General features: G+C 43.2%; 1 protein-coding gene across 1 annotated transcript in view; it reads right to left on the bottom strand.

Annotated features, from left to right (window-relative positions):
- The window catches only part of LOC119391696 (uncharacterized oxidoreductase TM_0325-like), a 65,966-nt gene extending 53,896 nt beyond the window's left edge, over positions 1-12,070 (bottom strand). Inside the window, exons 1-3 of the mRNA XM_037659356.1 lie at positions 12,034-12,070; positions 6,724-6,863; positions 2,216-2,308 (exon numbers count right to left, since the gene is read on the bottom strand). Of these exons, the coding sequence (XP_037515284.1) occupies positions 2,216-2,308; positions 6,724-6,863; positions 12,034-12,070 (270 nt within the window). The remainder of the gene's footprint in view (positions 1-2,215; positions 2,309-6,723; positions 6,864-12,033) is intronic.
- Positions 12,071-20,469: the final 8,399 nt, after the last annotated feature.

Below are 20,469 nucleotides of genomic sequence, written 5' to 3'. Positions count from 1 at the left end.
CCTGCCAAAAAAAGCGGATTTCTGCGCATGCTGTAATGATGCCAGCGCTATAGGTTTTGTGTTTCTCGGAAATGTAAGCCAGTTGGAAGTGAGCGCTCGTAGGTCTCTTTGGATTCGTCCGTTCTCTATGTTCTCTTTTCACGATAATTAACAACCAATTAGCCCGAATCACCGCCCTCGTCAGGATATGTCAAGTGTAAAAAAATTCTGTGCGGCAAACATCAAGATTTTACTCATCCAACTAGCTGGAACTACACATAATTTAACTATTTGATAAGGATTCACCATGAAAAACAAAACGTGTGCCAACACGGACATAAAATAACTAAGCAACACAAACGCCATTTTTTGGGCAATAAGAACATTCGAAAATGAACAGCGTTCATGCCGTGTTGTTCTCTTCCCTTCTCTATTTAAGATATGTCGATCGTCCAGCACCATAGTCCACCGTAATGGTGGAATGTCTTTTATCGTAGCGGTGGATAATGTAGCGGACATAGTGAACGCACAGTTGTTGACATAGGCGTGCGCAGGGTTCCCCATTAGGGGGGGCAAATGGTCGTCGCAGCGCCCCCCCCCACCCTTCTAATCAATGTACGGGACAGATTTTGCGCCCCGCCTCTTAGATGATTAGGGGGGCGGCCGCCCCCCCCCCCCCCCTGTGCGCACGCCTATAGTTGGTGATGTTTTTCCCCCTTCAAGCAAGTGAGGAATCACTACCTCTGGCTCCAACTGACTACTCTGAAATGGGACTGAAAAAGAACAGTTGTTCACATCGATAGGTGTACACGGCACACGTCTCCTTACCGACGCAGACTTACCGTCCGCAGCTGTTGCTGTGAACGACTGCTCTTAGGTTTCGCGTTTGCCCAGGGGGTTGGGGTACGGCTTAAGCCGGATGCATTGGGCCTTCAGTGAGGCACGGAACACCATCCACCTTGTATCCGCCATGTCCACTACAATATCCACCATTACGTTGGCAAACGTTGCATCATAATGGTGGATTATGAGAATGGGTGACGGGACAAACATCGAATTGGGTTGTGTCCATGTTTGCACGCCTTGTGTTCGTCTATGAGGAGCGCGTAACTAGATGGCTCGATGACGCCGACTGCTTGCGCAGCAAATACAAACGCCTATTCGAAGGGTGCCTCCATAAGGTAAGTTCTGACTAGCTACCTTCCGAAACGTCTTGCACTTTATGAAGCGCAGCCGGTCAGATAAGGAAGTGTATCCGCCTGAAAGGAATTTTCAGCACAGCAGTACTTTCTGCAAACTTATAAGAGTAAGGTGCCACAAAATGTAATCGTGTTTCTTTTTTTTTCACTTTTTGATAACAATGAAGTTGCTGCGCAGTGAAAAGATCACAGTATTATGCGAAAGAAAAATATCTCAGCATTTAATTTGCAACTGAGAAATGTATTGGACCAACGGACCAACCTTTATTGCCCAAGCATATTTTCTGTCGTAATGATCTAACAACCTTGCCGAAAATTAGTTCAGTTTGCTTCAGAAGCTGTGTTCATCCAAAAAAACACCTCAGTGGGCTAGTCGCTTCATTTTACTAGACCATAAAAAAATTATGCTCGTTTTGCGCCAAAACTTAACGAGGGAAACGTCAAAGGGAGTTCAGTTTGAAGTGGAATATTTGAAGTTCTTAAACGGGTACAGTGTGGCTGCGTTTCGTTGCGTTGCGGATGACATGTTTCGTATCTTTATACAATGAGGTATATTAGGAAACACACAATTCCAGCAACCGAACCTCAAGTATGCATAGAATGCTTACATTATTTATTTATTTATTTATTTATTTATTTATTTATTTACTTACCGATTAACTAAACCCATAGAGATAAGACGTAGAGGGGGAACGAAAACATAACCAGTAAACAAAGATCGCGTCGCATATATATTACACACGTATACAAAAATCACTGCAACATTATCAAAAGAAAACATAAGTACATGGTTCAGCAAATACATTATCAAGACATGTAAGAGATAAACAGAGTTACCATTTGATACCGTGGATCAATAGCTCATTTTGCTTAGGAATTTCATATGTTGAGCAAAAAAAAATTTTATAAACCTTCGTAAGGGCAGATGTTTACTTTTGGCCTACTCATTGCAATATTCGTAGCCCTTTTTGGGTTTAGATATGAAGACAACGCATAATTTGTGAAATTTAATAATCATTCGCGGAAGACTGACTCACTAGAATATCGATTTTGCCGAAGTGATTCACTGTCTTCTGCACAACATTTTCGCAGTCTTTTGAGAACGTGATGTCTCCGGGCACAACAAGCACCTGCAAAACACGAAGAAGGAAAATACTGATGAATATAGGAAGAATGGCGCTAGAGCTGAAATAATTTGTGGATGGCTCTGAGCGATTTCTGACAGAGTAATGGTCGTGCAATGATAAGATTGATTGTTGCGCAAAAGAAAACAATAGAAAAGAGTGCTCAATTGCCGTTAACAAACAACAAGCATATATATAATATTCGGTGAATGACATGAATAAATATCACCGTGGCAGCCATAACAATTATTAAATATGAGATTTGTACATTGATTTCATGGTGAAATACGAAAGGCCGAAATTATATATATATATATATATATATATATATATATATATATATATATATATATATATATATATATATATATATATATATATATATATATATATATATATATATATATATATATATATATATATATATATACGTAGATTATGAAGGTTGCCGTAAAATAATTAGGAAAATGGTATACGCTTCTAAAAAACTGTTTATTTGTCGATGTTTAGATCGGAGACCGATCTTCATCAGGATGAAATTGACCAGGCTTAGATGCGCTTTTATATCATCGCTCTCCGAGCGGAGAGAGAGAGAAAAAGGTTAAGAAAAAGTACATACAGAAAAAAAAGGGAAGAGAGAGAGAAGTAAGAAACCTGACGAAAAAGAGTCGCGAGTACGCTTGTGCACATACTTTGACTGACATACTAATAACACGTGTTTCTTGAAAAAAAAAAGGAAGAAGAGGAAAAAAAAAGTCGTCAACACCCAACGTGCACATACTTTGGCCTACGATACACACGTCTTTCTTGAAAAAAGAAAAAAAAAAAAAGAAAGAGAACAAAAACTACGCTGATATACAAAGATCGTCCAGGTGAGGTACATTCCCGTAGTCACTAGTTCCAATGCTTTGAAGCCCCAACACAACAGGGGTGCATTCCTCCAGCCCATTGTCACTCCTCACGTCCTCGGCGCCCCCCCTCCACATTTGCTCCTGAAGCCTGTGAGGGAAGGAAGCTTCACAAGAAGGGATAAGCGCTTAAAGGCAGTCAACTAAAAAATCTTAGTAAAAGTCCCGGAAGAGTGTAGAAAGGCAAATTCTCCTGAATCGGTGGGCCTGCGAGTACGGGATGCTCGTCTTGCAGTGACGAGGGTGGCAACTATCGAAGTGAAGGTACTGCTGCCTGTCTGTAGGCTTTTTGTAAACGGTACTAGTCAGGGGCGTAGTCAAGGGGGGGGGGGGTTGGGCCCCCCCCCCGAAATTTTTCAGTTTTGCTTGCGTATATAGGCACGCACACATACAAACGCACGCACGAACATACATAAAGTATGGTTGAACCCCCCCGAAAAAAATTTCTGGCTACGCCCCTGGTACTAGTCAAGGACCCGTCTTTTACTTTTACGTGGACGTCGAGGAAATTGATTTCAGTTCTTGAGTATGTGTGAGTGAAAGTTATGTCATGATGAGCTTTGTTGAAGGATTCTATAAAATTAATTAAGTTCTCTTGTGTATCCGTCCAAATGACAAAAATATCATCTAAGAAGCGTTTGTAAAGAAGGGGCTTAATTTTCTGGGTTGACAGAAACTTAGTTTGAAGATAATTCATAAAAATATTAGCGTAGTTGGGTGCCATTCGAGTCCCCATAGCAGTGCCATTTATTTCTAGATAGTATTGGTTATGAAACTCAAAGCTATTGAGTTGAAGTACCAGCTTCGCAAGGGTTTCAGTTACTGTTGGACTTGGCGAGTCATCACATTTGTGCTCACTATAGGACTCTACTAATGTTTTGATGCCGTCTTTATGGGGAATATTGGTGTAAAGGGAAGTTACATCAAGAGTTACAAGAAAGGCACCATCAGGGATTTTTATATCGTTGATGATCCGCATGAAGTGGTTGGTATCACGTAGGTAGGAGGAGTGTGTAGGCGGAATGTCCTTAATTAGGGAGTCTATGTAGCTTGATATTGGTTCGGTGAGGGTACCTCTTCCCGAAATAATTGGTCTGCCGGGGTTTCCTTTCTTGTGTATTTTCGGAATCATATAAAACCGTCCTGGTGTAGCACGTGCTACGGTAAGGGCCTTAGAAATTTTAGGATCTAACTCTCCGAGCTCCACGAGATCATGGAGTGCGGTGTTTATTATTGCTTGATGTTCCAGGGTTGGGTCTTTATAAAGTGGTTTGTAGAAATAGGTGTTAGTTAATTGGCGGGTGCCCTCTTGGATATAGTCCGATTTATTTAATATTACAATCCCTCCCCTTTATCCGCTGGTTTTATGACGATATCCGTTCGTTCACTGAGTGCCTTAAGTGAGTCATACTCCTTTCTTGAGAGATTTTTAGCTGATGCCGGTCTGTGTGTGTTATATTCCCGAAGTATGCTTTTTCGACGGCTTCTATGTAGGTATCTAGGTGCTTCTCCCGCTGAGAGCTTGGTGTCCACTGTTGCCTTGAACTGGAGGGTATTATGGTAGTGGTTTCTCTCCGGGGTTTGTCGAAAAAGTATTCCTCTAGGCGAAGATTCCGTGGGAAGTTATCAAGGTCTTGTAGTAAGGTAGACTGATTGTATCGGCCAGTAGTGGGGCAAAATGTGAGTCTGCGGGAGATTACTGCTCGTTCATGACCGTTATGTTGAACGTATATATATATATATATATATATATATATACGTGCTTTCAAGCCAGAAGGCACGTGAACTTGTTGAGGCCGCCCACATCTCTAAACTGTCGCAAGCATGTGTCAGTCAGTCAGGCGTCGGTGACACTACATGACAAGCAAATTTCATATCTTGGAACAACATGAGACATGTGCCAAGTATGTGCTTTAGTTTTTGAATGAGGAAAGGAAAAGAAAGGGTCTGAAGATTTTCTTTGCGCATGCATTGTTGCGCGGTGTGATGTATATGTGTTTTACTCCTCATTAAAGAAGCTTAGGTAAAAGTCAGCGCTTTTTCTCGTCTTTCCTCCCTGTGTGCGTTGTCTTTCTTTTCGCGCTGCTTACTTCCGTGGATCCATACCAAATGGCCTAGCTGTCTACACTTCTTCAATTTAGAACTACCCTCTTCGGCTAGTTTTGGCTTCTCGCTCGGCCTTCCCTTCCTTCTGGGCAGCCAAAAGGGATAGGCGTAACCCGCTGTCGGGACTACGCCAACTTCGTCTACGTAACATGACGTCAGGGATCACGTCAGCGATTACCCCATCGGCACCCTGCCAACGATCGAGCAAGGCTACCTCGACGTGGCGCTCGTGTCAGAGCGGCTCTAGGGTCTCCTCAGCGATGCGGTGATGAAGCGCGGTAAATTCGCGGCCAAACCCGCATCACCGCAGGGCCAGGGCGCTGTTTCGTAGTGTAGCGGACCAATCCACGAAGTTGGTGCAACGTAATGTTGCGCATTAGCAAGACTACATCAATTCGTGTTCGAGGAGGATTGAACAGGCGCTGGAGAGGTGCACTGGAACTCTCTCTCTCTCGATATGGAGAGTCTACGAGGCGCGCAGCGCTGTAATATTCACAAAATGTGGTCGCCGCGGCTGTGAGCACGAATAGGCGAGCTTGTTTGGGAGGTGTAAAAAAAGTCGGAACCTTTTTACTGGCCCTTTCAGAAGTCATATCCACGAACGTGGACGCGGGTAGCGAAGAGGATAATATTCGAGTGTGTAGCCATCATTCAAAATTCCTCGCCCTTCCGGCAAAACTTTCTTGCTTGTGCTGTTAGTGTAGTAACGTGCGCCGATGCACTTTTTTTTTCTTTACTAAGTCCCCTGTGGATCCTTTGATGGTTAAAATGACTAGTGGTTGGGCTAGTTGGTCACTTGTCATTTTGAAGATATTCGGCGCAACTTCGCATTCACTCGAAAACACACTAACATACACACACGCACCCACACATGTGTGTGGGGTGTGTTCATGAGTGGATGCGTGTTTGTATGTGAGTGTGTTTTCGAGCGGATGCCAAGTTGCGCCGAATACCTTAAAAATGACCTTTGATGGTGCCTCTGTATTGTAGAACAGAACACTGGCACCTGGGAATTGCGGGTTGCCAATTGCCTTGTATTACGCGTCACACTTAACAGGCTATAAATTAGAATATATCTTGCCTCGAAGGGCGAACAGCGATTGGAAATCCTCTTTCGTTACTTACCCACTTTAATACCTATTTTTCTGTATTTCCGTGTTTATAAGCAAACTGTGGGCTATGCGAACTTCCCGAAGAATGGTTGTACACTTTATAAGGGACACCTGTAATCTTGTTTTCATAATTCACCTGCTTTATTTTCTTTACCTAAAGGTCACAAGTCGCGGTTTTGCTAAGATCAACGAAAGTTCATATTCGAATTGCTGAGAACTGGTGTCCACTGTTGCTATTGCTTCGTTTCGCCACCTGCTTCCACAAACCTTAGTTTGGGCGCCAAAAAGTACTTGCCTTGTCTCGAGGAAGGCCCAATGCGCAGCAAGCCTCTGCTGCCTTTTCTAGATTATCTGCGTTCCGTGCAAACAGAGTGAGCCAGCAGCCGAGGGAGGCAAAATGCTTTGCCGTGCTTTCGCCAATGCCTGCCGAGGCACCTACGGGACGCAAAGAGAGAGCATAGTGTGAAACAGCAAAATGCCGGACAGAAATCCAGACAGCAAGGCGGATGTGAGAGATACACACAAGCACGAGAAGATTCCCATCATCTGTCGGACGTTGTCGTTAAGGTAAGCATTTTTTTGTGCGAAAGCTACGCCTACATAAAGCTACAATGCGTTTATAAGCAGGCCAACAGTTAATACGAATACATCTACGGGGATCTTAACTCTAGATGAGCCCGAAAACCACGCATGTCTGAAATGCTACGCTTTTTCAATATCTCGCTGCAACTCTAACGATCAAGATAGTTGAAAATTTTTGTGAGAATAGACATAAGGCTGCGACCGCTTTATCATTGGCTGAAATGTCCACCCGCTTCTTTAGGTTTGATTGCGAGATCAAAGGATAGTGATAGGTTTTATGGCAAAACGCGACATTTTTATAACGTCTCAGCAGACTATGACTTGATCAGTAAAGGGTGCCAAAGGATGCCTTGTGTGCTTTGGTTACCGTCAGAATTCCCGCAATGCACGCTCGCCACGCTACGCAGCTATCTTCTAAAATGATAGGTTAGTAATTCCTTATGTACAGGTTATTACGAGAACATACCATTTATGATGGCCACTTTTCCTTTTAAGTCAGCCATGGTGTGGCCAAGTGCACGTCAGTCGTCGATGCGTTTTAGTAATGTGTCCACTGAGCAGTGCACATTTACTTAGTGAGTAGAGGTATTTGTGGCGACTGCTGTTATATAATGTGCTAAGGTGCTGCCCTCTCCTCTTCGTCAGCGCGTTGCACAGTTGGAAATGGCTCGGCGTGCGTTGTTAGCTTTCGACTTTCGTTTACGAGTCACAAGTGTTACAAATATAAAGCTAAGCAGAAATTTATGGACGATACAGTGGTGGTGACTGAAGGAACAGCAACATTTAATCGATTTCCGCTCTACGCGCTCGTGCTGCTCTGTAGGCTCAGGTTTTATTTCGACCATACTACCCTACATCCTGCCGTATGCGACATGCGAAGTGTATTGGGTTCGTTTTTAACACCAAACAAGAATGCGAAAAGCAGGGTAAGGTTGTTGTACAAAGTGCTGTAAGGCCTGTTACAACATCTAATAATGTGTTACATTACAATTACAACAACTAATAACGTGTGTGATTAAATAGATGAAAAAAGATGGTTGGTTAAACCCTCCATCATAGGAATTGGTATAACACGAAAGCGAAATGTGTCGCCACAAGAGTAGTTCATTATTTATAGTGCACTGATATATCAGAGCTTCTACAATGTCTACTGTTTGGCAGATATGGAACCGCTGGATGTGGACGCATCGCACTCACGTTGACGCCTAGTGGAACATCTCCGTAACGACGACTAACGCCCGTGATCATGATTTAGCTCTTGCGATAGTTGAAGCTCTTAACATGTACGTGGACACCGCATATGATGAATCCCGCGCGATGCTGGCATCAACAAGCACCTAAGTAACACTGATACTCGATATGCACTCCTTGAAAGCGTCGTGAAATGCGAAGACAAACGCTACGCGCGTCATGTGTTCCCTCTAGCCTGGCCGTTACTTCTCACAGGGCGAGCGGGGAACGCGGTGCGACAGCCAGGCGAGTGTCGGAAAGCTATTTTTCAATATGGATGGATGCTATGAGCGAGGCTTTGGCTAAAGGCGCCACTTCACAGTGTGTTAAATCGTTGACAAAATTAAACTTGTATTGGAAACCCGCCTAATGGGATGGTCGGAGCAACCGCGCGTTTTCTTTTTTTTTTCGAGCCTGCTGGCACAGATGTCACTACCGCGTTACAAAGTGGATGTTCATCCATCCATCGAAGAGCACTATGAGAAGAAAATGCGAAAGATAAAAGGCGTGTTCATGAGTCCTCTGTAATGTGTTTGGCGGTCGCTCAGTGGGCTAAATGCCCGCCAGCCACCGTCGCTGACCGAGAGGTCATGGGTTCGACTCCCTCAACGGAACTTTTTGTTATGGTTTGTTTCTTTGCCAACTGATGGCGTTCATTTTGCTGACGTGCTTCCGTGACGGAAATACGTCATGAAAGTCTTGGTGGGCCCCGGCATAAAACAGTTTCGCGTTAAAATCCAGCTAGCTCCAGTTCGCGAACACTGTCGCAGTAGCGCAGCTTATACCCGTCCTTCATCAGGCTATATGTCACTTCTGTTGTTCAAGTCTTCGGTTCGCTGGCGCTTAGTTTCGGCCTATCTTGGGCGAACATCGCGGTTGGCTCGTCGCCGACTCAACCGCGAGGCGTTCGCTGTTTGCAGCAACTCTTACCTCACTGCCTACAATCCTCCGCTGAAAATGTCTTGTACCTCATGTTTTGGCAATTGATGTAAAAACCTCAAAGTGAGGTACAACACAAGCACCGCTGCTTTGATTGACACGAGGTATTCCATCTTCCATCCAACTGCAATGTGCCTCCGGCTTTTCTCACGTAAGGTTGCAACTTGCCACCAGCAGTTGGAACGTGTGATTCCGCTTAACAAAGTAGTTTTGCATTGTAAGTTGCATTGTAAGTTTTCCGTCTCAGGGGCGGTCTCTTGCTCCACACTTTTAAACTTAGACGTGCCGGCGCGTTCTTAGGGTAGACATTACTATGTCCTATACCATCAACATCACACCTTTGCTCAGACGAAACTCTCACCCCCCCCCCCCCCCGCTCTGCTGCCAGATACTGCTCGACCATCATACGAGTAAGAACTGTTTTGTAACAGATGCTGTTTATTTTTCTGCGCACCGTGTTTTCATTGATCGCCCTGTGCAATTCACACACAGCTTTCCGCCCGCCGTTTTCTACTGAGGCTGTCTTGCGGGATTCGAAATTTCATTGAAACATGCCCGTCAATTTCTCACTCCTATCTCTCATTTCGTTTTACATTTTGTAACTGTAAGGAAACTGAAGAATATATCGTGAAAATCAAATTCTATCCCACTCTGACATTCCCTTCACTGTGACATTCAACGTTGAACATTTTTACAGCTTTCGCATTATAATACGTGTTGTTTCGGTTGCATCATGAACCCCACTGTGTTAACCCCCGTCGAATGAGCCTTGGTCTGACAAACGAGTTTTTCTGTGTGTTCTCGCCTCGCATGTGTGTAGATCGAAACCGATTTCCACCTGGTGTACATACAATAAACATCATTTTTGATCATACATTAGCTATGATAGCTTCTTCACTATGTTTTCGAGACTTTGTTAGCTCTGTCATATAGGTTACACTATTGTTCAGAAGGGTAATTTATGCAATTGTGAAAACGTGGGAACGTAGGCTGCGTTTGAGCAAGCAAGAAAATCTTGTGTGGAACATCGTCTTTTGCTCAAAGCATTTCATGCTTATGGTATACCACATCTGGCATTACTCGCCCACATAACGTTTCATGTCCCGTAAATATGAAAAATACGCGAAACATAGATAGCTAGTTTTCTTTGTTAGACACAATATCAATGAGAACTAACACACAATAACGCCAAAGAAAGTATGGGGGTGCTATCTGTAGTATTTAGAATATAAATGTGAAGAAAGTAAAGTGGACGAAAAGATAACTTGCCGCCGGCAGGGACCGACAAGTTATCTTTTCGTCCACTTTACTTTCTTCACATTTATATTCTAAATTCTACAGATAACACCCCTATACTTTTCTTGGCGTTATTGTCTGTTAGTTCTCATTAATGTTGTGTCTAACAAGAAAACGAGCCCTTAAAAAAATCATCGCCTTTCCTTCATTCATAGCGACGGTCTCGTCCTGGAAGACTTAATGCCTTCAGGTAGTATGCGAGGGATTATTGGTCAGCTGCCAGCTCGTAAAAAGATCACGTGCTACGTGACGCCAAGAGGCAAAAAAACAGTGTTCCACACTCGCCGCCATGGCTGTGATTGGCGCTGACTAACACTCCTAGGTTTAAATCAACATATATACCCCACAAAGTGGACGGGAGGATGACCGCCGCCGTTAGTCAGTGGTAGAGCATCGGACGCGTTATTCGAAGGTCACAGGTTCGGTCCCTGCCGGCGGCAAGTTATCTTTTAGTCCACTTTACTTTCTTCACATTTATATTCTAAGTACTACAGATAACACCCCTATACTTTCCTTGGCGTTATTGTCTGTTAGTTCTCATTAATAGATAGTTAGGTTACTTGCGCGAAGTTCAACGTGGTAGCCACACCATACATAATGCGGACGGCGAATACTGCCTTGTAATTGAGATAACACCAGCAGTAACATGTAAAATAAAAATTGCACTACTGCTGCTATTATCATCATCATTACTACTACTATTACTATAAAAAGTTGTAAAAAAATCACACCATCTGCCGCTAAAGGCAACCATGAGGCGATGCGAAGCAGCGTTTCGGTATGTGGAGCCTGCGTTTCAGAGGAGAAGTGGAGAGGGCGAGGGGAGAGAAGAAGTGAAGAGGGAGAAGAGGGAAGCGAAATGGAGAGGGGAGGGGAAAAGGGGAAGTGGAGAGGGTTTGCGCAAGCGCAGTGATGGTGGTCACGCCGCACACCACCGGTTTGAACTCCGCCATCAGATGCTTCGCATCTAAAAGTTCCTTGTGCAAGGAAGGGAAAACAGCCCTAGCAAAAAAGTTCCTGCTTCAGTTACTTTCATTTATCGAGAGTTTGCGCAAATGTACGAGAACATGAATGCCGTGCGTTGGCAAGCGTGTACGGTGACGTTTTGCAGACTCTACAATTTGTAATTATAATGGTGAAACACATGACTCCAAAAACTTGTTAGGCTCTGATAGTTGCTATTCAATGCTGGCGATATGCAGGAGAGGTTATGATAGACCATGAATTTTTTTAAATGCAGCACATAAGCATAAAATGGGGCCAGTTAGATGCACTGGAATTACCAGACGCGATTGCTTTATCATTGCCTGCAATATCCACCCGCTTCTCCAGGTTTCATTGCGAGATCAATGGATAATGATAGGTTTTAACAACAATGCTTCATAATTTTAAAACGTCTCACGAGACCATGACTTCTTCAGTAAAGGGTGTCAAGGGACGCCTTGTGTGCTTTGGTTGCCGTCAGATTTCCCGCAAAGCAGACTCGGCAGGCTACGGAGCTATCTTCTAAAATGATAGGTTAGTAATTCCTTATGTACAAATCATTACGAGAACATACCAATTATGATGGCCACTTTTCCTTTGATGTCAGGCATGGTGTGATCAAGTGCACGTCAGTCTTCGATGCGTTTAGTGATGTGTGCACAGAGCAGTCCGCATTTACTGAGTGAGCAGAGGTATTTGCGGCGACTGCTGTTATGTAAATTGCTATGGTGCTGCCCTCTCCTCTCGGTCGGCGCGTTGCACAGTTGGAAATGGCTCGGCGTGGGTTGTTAGCTTTCGCCTTTCGTCTACGAGTCAGCTGGCATCGCAGGTGCTTCAAATACAATGCCACGCAGAAATTCATGGACGAAAGAGTGTTCGTGACATAAGGCACGGTAACATGTAATCTATTTCGGCTCGTAGCGCACATGCTGCTTCGTAGGCTCGGGTTTTATTTCGCTACAAGTGCTCTACATCCTGCCGTATGCGACATGCGAAGTTTATTGTGCTGGTGTTGAAAGAACAAATAAAAAACGCGAAAAGCGGGGTAAGATTGGTGTACATAGTGCTCAGAGGCCTATTACAACATCAATATGAATGCTGCAATTGAATACGTGAAAGAATCCAGTCAGCTTCATTTCGCGAACGCTGTCGAAACTGCGAATATTGTGCCCGTGCTTCATCAGGCTGCATCGTACTTCTCTTTTTCAAGTCTCCCTTTGTTGGCGCTTAGCTTCGGCGTTTCTTGCGCGACCATCGCGGTTTGCTCGGCGACGAGTAATGAAAATCAAGCTCTATCGCACCTTCCCATTCCCTTCACTGTGACATCCAATGTTGACCGTTTTAACAGCTTTCACAATGTAATTCGTGTTGTTTTGATCGCATTATGAACCCCACTGTGACGACGAATGCGCATGAGCCTTGGTCCGATAAACTAGCTTTTCTGTCTGTTATCGCCTCGCATGTGTGTAGATCGGAACCGACTTCCACCTGGTGTACATACAATAGGCATATTTTTTGATGATGCATTAGCTGCCATCATAGCTTCTTCGCTACATCTCTCAGTCTTTGTTAGTTATGGTCCAGCAACAGTACACTGTTGCTCGGAAGGCTAATTTTATGCAATTCTGAAAACGTGGGAAGGTAGGCTGCGTTAGAGCCAGGAACAAAATCTTGTGCTCAACATCGTCTTTCGGTCACAGCATTTAATGCTTATGATACACCATATTTTGAATTGCTCGCCTACATAACATTAATGAGAACTAACAGACAATAATGCCTTGGCATTATTGTCTGTAAGTTCCCATTAATATTGTGTATAACAAAGAAAACGAGCCCTTGCAATTAACACTTCTCGCCTACATAACGTTTCTTGTCCCGCAAATATGAAAAAAAACGCACATTCTACGTACGATGGCAGTCGATGTTATGCGAAGCATTCGGCTGGAAGGTGACTGTGGCGTAATTTTTTTACTGAGCGAAACGTTACAAAATGACGCTAAAGATTTCTATAAATTTGATGCGCACACACATATGTTGAAGAGCCGCATATGTGTTATGTAACCAGTTATTTACAGTTGCGTAACGCTGCCAATGGCAACGTGGGTATTATACCAACACCAGAAGCGGTATAAGCTGATATGTAGTGCTTATACTTGTCCCTTATGATGGAGAACGCACGCAAGTCTCACGAACCCGTGTACATGTGTGGAAGAAGTTCTTGACAGTTCTTGAACAAGGTCATCATCACCGTGATGAGTGAGCACCAGCAGCTCGTCATGACTTTTTATCGGGTCCGGTCGTGATCGCGGTGACGAGGGGTCCATGTGCAGTGAAGTATAAGGAATAGCACAGCTGTTAGAAATAATGGATGCCTCGGTCATTTCGTCGACAAATTGTCTGTCGATAGAGCAGACGACACGTCTTAATCTGAAGTCACTCTTCGCTTTCGTGAGCTATAGGCCGTCGAGGCTCGTAGGCCTGGATAAGGCTACGTAGACCAACAGCAGTGGATGGCGCTTGTCATATTCGTAGACTACCTGGGCGTATGTGGCGTACGTAGCCTGGTCTACAAAGTGGCTGTCAATCAATCTGGCATCATCCTCGGTCACCATGAGGCCATCGTCAAGCATCATAAGAAGTGAAGAGGACACTGCGTCGTTCTGGCGGAGTAAGTGCACTTTACGCTGCGATGATGTGAATATCATACGTAACTTTCGTTAATGTATTCCTCCGGAGTCTAGCAATGCTTCAATATAGCTTGCTGAATCATAGGAATACAAATGTAATGTTGATTAGTCTGCTATAAAAGCGGAGCCAACACTGGAACCACAGACGTTAATCTGATATGACATATAATATATGATATACACATCGTAGGAGTATCACATAGTGTTTATTGCTTTCTTGTAAAACTAGATAGCAAGCACCATACCGCAATTGACGTTGCACCGACATTACGCCTGCACAGGGTGTTTTTCACTGCCAGTTTACAGACCTGTTGTGGCTCTGTGGTAGAATACCTGATTGCCACGCAGAATGCTTGGATTCGATTCCTGCTGGGATACTAATTTGCATTGTGTCCATTCGTTGGGTCAACGCTGCCGATGTCGGTTTTTCTTAACACTCTCGCATTTATGTCTATTCTCGCCGTTCCTGGGTAGGTATACGCTGTCAATCACCTGTGGCGCATACCCGTTCACCGCGGCCCGTGGTAAACGGGTATGTGCCACACGTGTCTGGAGGAAAGGGTTCGACGACGTGCAGGACAGAGTTTTCACGTCATTCATGTCATGACCCGATAGTCATATTCGTCAAATCCCCCTACCCTCTTATGCCAATGTTCGTCTGCAACAAGTTAAGCAGACGATCCTGAGAGCCCCTTGACGTAGGGGGCTAGATAGATAGATAGATAGATAGATAGATAGATAGATAGATAGATAGATAGATAGATAGATAGATAGATAGATAGATAGATAGATAGATAGATAGATAGATAGATAGATAGATAGATAGATAGATAGATAGATAGATAGATAGATAGATACGTAGATAGAAACGCCCATGTGCCAAAGGTTCGCTAAGAAATGCTTCGCATTTAGAATAGGTGAAACATAAATAGGTACGTTACTTGTGCCAAGTTCAACGTGACAGCTACACCATACATAATGCGGACGACGAATATTGTCTTCTAATTGAGATAACAGCACCAGTAACGTAAGGAATCAAAATACACCACTGCTATTATTATTATTATAAAGAGTTATAATAAAAAGTTCCCGAGTAAGCTGCTTTTATTTATCGAGGGTTTTCGCAAATCTACGAGAACGTGAATGCTGTGCGTACACAAGCGTGTACGGTGATGTTTTCCAGACTATTCAATTTGTAATCGTAATGGTTTAACACATCACTCCAAATGCTTGTTAAGCTCTCTTTTTTTTCTATCCAAGGCAGTTGATATGCACGAGAGGCTGCGATAGAGCATGCATTTCATAACTACAGCTTATAAGCGTAAAATGGGGGCATTTAAACACATTGTGCAGTGAAGAAAGGACGACGACGAAGCGCACGAGCAAGCAAGCAGCTTGCTCGTGCTTGCGCTCAGTCAGCGGAACGTTGGTGAAGTCGCTTACGGGGGCTTTATAGGTTCTGTAACCGGCGGTTATTTTAATATTTCTTGGGTGGTTATTGCCTGCTTTGAGTTTTTCGCGCATTTCATTGTAGCTTCAGGTTTTTCTTGATGTCGGTCTCATCGCCAGGCCAGAGGGCTTCCCTCTGGTCTGCATCTATTCCCTCTCAGGATGTACCCTTGGAGCTCTTTCTGCGTAGCGGAATCAACAGCGTTCCCGTTGCTTTGGTGCCGACGAATGGTGGAGCTATTCGGATGAAGAACCCCAAGGCCATCCAGACCGAGCTTCGCACGGTGACCCCTCACTTTCTCCAGATTACTGAGGTCCGGCAGTTTGGTCGCGGCGGTATTCTTTGCTGCTCACCAGACCAGGCCTGTATTCAAGATCTTCTAAAGTGTACCTCTTTTGCCAATCATCCGGTGAGCTGCTTCATTCCTCCCCACCTTGCTTGTTGCAAAGGTCTAGTCCGTGGAGTTGATGCTAGTCTAACGCCGGCGGAAATCTTGGATATTTTTGCAGATGCAGGGGTAGTGTCAGTCTACCGTTGTAACAGGCAATCCAATAATGTGCGGATTCCCACCGAGACAGTTATCGCTACATTTGCAGGAACATCGCGTCCATCAGAGATAAAGGCATGGCCCCTAATCTACAGGGTTGAACCCCTTGCTCCACGACCTCTGCAATGTAGCAAATGCTGGCGATATGGTCACAGCTCTAACGGGTGTCGCTCTAATGTCAGATGCCGTATATGTGGGTCTGAACATAGTGTTGACGACTGCAAATCTGATATCCAGACATGCTGCCTATGCCAAACTAATCGCCCGGCCGACCACCCCGATTGTCCTGCTAGGGCTAAAGAAATGCAGGTTCTCGAAGTCATTGATAGAAGGCGATGTTCGCGCAGAGAAGCTCTAGCTGAAGTTCAGAGCAGGACCCAAGGATATGCAGGAGTTACAGCCCGTCAGCCTCTTGCTATGGATACATCAGTGGCACAGTCCATTACTTCAATCGTAGAAAAAGCAGTGGAAAAGTCCCTAGAAAAACTCCTATTGAATTTATCAGAAACTCTGGCTCAAGTAATATCCATGCAGTTGAATGGGTTTTCGGAACAGTTAGCCAAAAGTATGCAGAATCCTTTCAGTGTAATTCATTCTTCCTCTGCGTTTCAATCAGATGCTGCCAGACATAAGGAAAAACGACCTTCTAATACCCAAAGCACTGACCAAGAATGTCTGTCTGAGTCTAGCTCACAAGAGATTCAGGATATGGATATGGATGCTAGACTTCCTAAACGCAATAGGTCACCCTCAAACAAGAATCAGATTTCTAATTCTAAATCAAAAAAGTGTGTGAAGGAACCCTTGAACAAGAATGATTTTTTAAAAGATAGTATTTTGGATCAAGCAGTTGCGGCTGCTTGCCTATCATCAAAATAGGTCTTCTTAAGGTTCTTCAGTGGAACTGCCGGTCTATACTGTCTGCTACCACAGATTTACTATACCTTATCTCCCAACAGTCCCCTCACGTAATTTTGTTACAAGAAACTTGGCTGTCATCGGATCATAATTTTCATTTACAGAATTATAAATGTTTTCGTTTGGACATGAACTCTAGAGGTGGAGGATTAGCGTGTTTTATATCGGCAAAATTTTGTCATAAAGCGAAAGTTGCTTATCAGTCAATATCGGGCGAACACGAAGTTTTGGTATTGGAATTAGCTATACCAGGCTGTGCTCGACTTTCTATTGTTAACAGCTACTTTCCGATTGGCGTACAAGATGAAGGTATTCTTGACATCACTCAGAGCTTTTGTAGACCAAACACATTTTTTGCAGGAGACTTTAACTCGCATCACGTCTCTTGGGGTTACCGCACAGACTCTCCCGGTAAATTATTGTGGAACTGGATAAGTAAAAACAATTATACTTGTTTAAATTCTAAAGTAGCTACATTTATTCGATGTAATACGAGATCTGTTTTAGACTTATCATTCGCCAGCTCAAGCCTTTTTATCTCTTCTTGGGCTGTGGTTGATGCTGCAACAAACAGCGATCACCGTCCCGTAGTTATTGACATTAATATCCCCTTGGTCCCAACGGAATGTCAATCGCACACTTTTGTAAATTACTCACAATTTAAAAAAAGCTTACAGTCAACGCTATCCTCTCTAACACTGAAAATGAAATTACAGCCATGAGTTTGTGTTCTGTTTTAAAAAGCACTATGAAAAAATCACAGTTTACGAAACCTTCCACAAATGGAAAGTCTGTAAGTGCATGGTGGAATTCTGATTGTGATCGAGAGTACAGGCGCAGAAAGGCTGCATGGAAAAAACTTTTAATTAACCAGAATCCTACTAATTGGAGTAATTATAAATATGCCAAAGCTAAATTTAAGAGAATTGTTTCCGAAGCTAAAGCTAAACATGACGAAAATCGTTATACTTTTCTATCTAAAAGCAAGAATAAACAAGCTCTTTTTAGATTTCTTAGATCTCGTAAGGCTATTCCTTCTCCTATTAACGTAGAATCAGTTGTTCCAACCCCAAAAGAATTGGCTGATTTATTAGATGATATTGCATTGGGACTAAAACAGCGATTTGCCTCTCAATTACAAACAAAATTCCAAAAACCTTTAGATGTGAATGATTTCATTGACGTAACCATAGAAGAACTGGCGCATGCTGTTCAGTTACTCCCGAATTCAACCCCCGGTCCTGACGGTATTACGTCAGGCATGTTAAAAATATTATTTGATGTGTCTCCTCAGAACCTTCTTAATCTTGTAAATCACTCACTTGGAAATGGTTGGATCCCTCCAGACTGGAGACTGGCAAAAATAATTCCCTTGCTTAAGAAACAAGGAGCAGGTATGCATATTGATAATATAAGACCTATAGCATTAACTTCGCATGTCATTAAATTAATTGAAAGAGTATTATACATTAGAATCATTAAATTTATTGCAGATAACTCGTTATTGAGCCCATGTCAGATAGGATTTAGACCTGGATACTCCATATGACATGCACATGTAGATTTAGAGGGACGTATTAAGCTTGCTCGCCACAAGCGGCAATTGGCAGCATTAGTCACTCTAGATTTGGCTAAGGCGTACGACAGTGTCGAACATGTCATTTTGCTCAATTCCTTAAAAAACTTGAATTTTCCGGGATATATTATCAATTGGTTGTATGAGTTCCTAAACGGTAGGAAATTTTATTGTTCCCAACGTGGCTTATCATCCTCAAAATATGATCAATGTAGAGGGGTCCCTCAAGGGTCAGTTCTTTCCCCTGTTTTATTCAATATTCTATTAAGCTCAATTCCTTTCAACAATAACGTTACAGTTTATGTATATGCAGACGACATTGCATTCTTTGCTTCGGCAGGTGATATTCATTCACTGTATGCAGTATTACAATCATACTTGGGAAGTTTAGAATTCTGGTTTGAACAAATTCGAATGACTCTAAACGTTAGCAAAAGTTCCTTGATTGTTTTTCCATTGAATGCTCCAGTTAGAATTTCCCTTCAGTATCGCCAAGAAGTAATTCCCCAAAATGACTGTGTCAAATATTTAGGAGTTTTTTATGATGAAAAACTCAGCTGGCGCAAACACATTGAGCACGTCAAATGTAAGGCAACACGCGCTGTTGGGATGTTACGCAAGCTTGGTCACCACCCTTCTGGGCTACGCAGAGACAAGCTACTTATGATTTATCGGATGTATGTTCGACCAATTTTAGAGTTTGGTTGCATACTATACTCAGGGGGGCCTGCATACAAGTTTCATCCCCTGGTTCTCATAGAGCGAGAGGCCCTTCGAAGTTGTCTAGGGGTACCAAAATTTACAGCAAACAGTATTCTATACCTAGAAGCCCGAATCCCCACTCTAGTTTGCAGATTCCGCATTCTCACCGTCAAAACATATTTAAAAATTTTTGCGTCCTCACAAAGTCGAGTACAGTTTATATTCGTAGCTGAATCGTCAACGGTTTTTAATGAGCCTTGATCTCGAATATATAAACCACAAGTTTTGTTCGTACAGGACCAACTAGAATCATTAAATGTTAACATACGCGACATCGTAGCAAACGATAAATCATCGACCATAGCAAAAATTGAATTTGATGATATCTTCCCGTCTAATGCCAAACTTTTACCTTCTAGATATTTAATAGGATTGTTAGAGGATCATTTACTTCGATTGGGCATAAATAACATAATTGCCACTGATGCATCCATATGCGAAGAGAAAGCGGGAGTGGGCATATTTTCAGAGGCTTTATCATGGTCGTACTCCTTGCGCCTCCCAGATTATACTCCCATATTCGAAGCTGAGCTCCTCGCAATTATATTAGCCCTTCGAAAACTACCAGTAAATGAGTCATCAGTTGTTATAGTTACTGATTCGCTGACAGTATGTACATCTTTATCTTCTACTGCTTCTGAGTCTCCCGTTCTAAATGCATTCACTTCCTTAATCCCAAAAAATTTGAGCACCGTGCGATTGGTATGGGTCCCAGGTCATTGTGGCATACTAATAAACGAGATGGCAGACACTCTCGCGCGGTGGTCTCTGGGTGGTCCTATTTTGTCCATTGTACCTGATACAGCTTTTATTACTGATTCGAGATTTCGGAAGTATTCTCTAACTCAAGATGCCAAAAGTATGAAATTACCAGTTCCCGAATATGGTCATCTTTCATTCGGCTGGAATAATAAATGGTGTCCCACTCGAAGACTGGAAGTGGCTATTACAAAATTGCGATGCCGGATACCCCCACTTAATTTTTATTTATACAGGTCTGGTCTGGTGCCATCTCCTATGCGCTATTTTTGTCAGGAATCTGAAAACATTGATCATTTCTTGCTTACCTG

Source organism: Rhipicephalus sanguineus, chromosome 4 (genome assembly GCF_013339695.2).
Source record: "Rhipicephalus sanguineus isolate Rsan-2018 chromosome 4, BIME_Rsan_1.4, whole genome shotgun sequence".
NCBI lineage: Eukaryota > Metazoa > Arthropoda > Arachnida > Ixodida > Ixodidae > Rhipicephalus > Rhipicephalus sanguineus.
The sequence above is the reverse complement of the archived record's forward strand: the minus strand, read 5'-3'. Positions and strand labels throughout refer to the sequence as shown.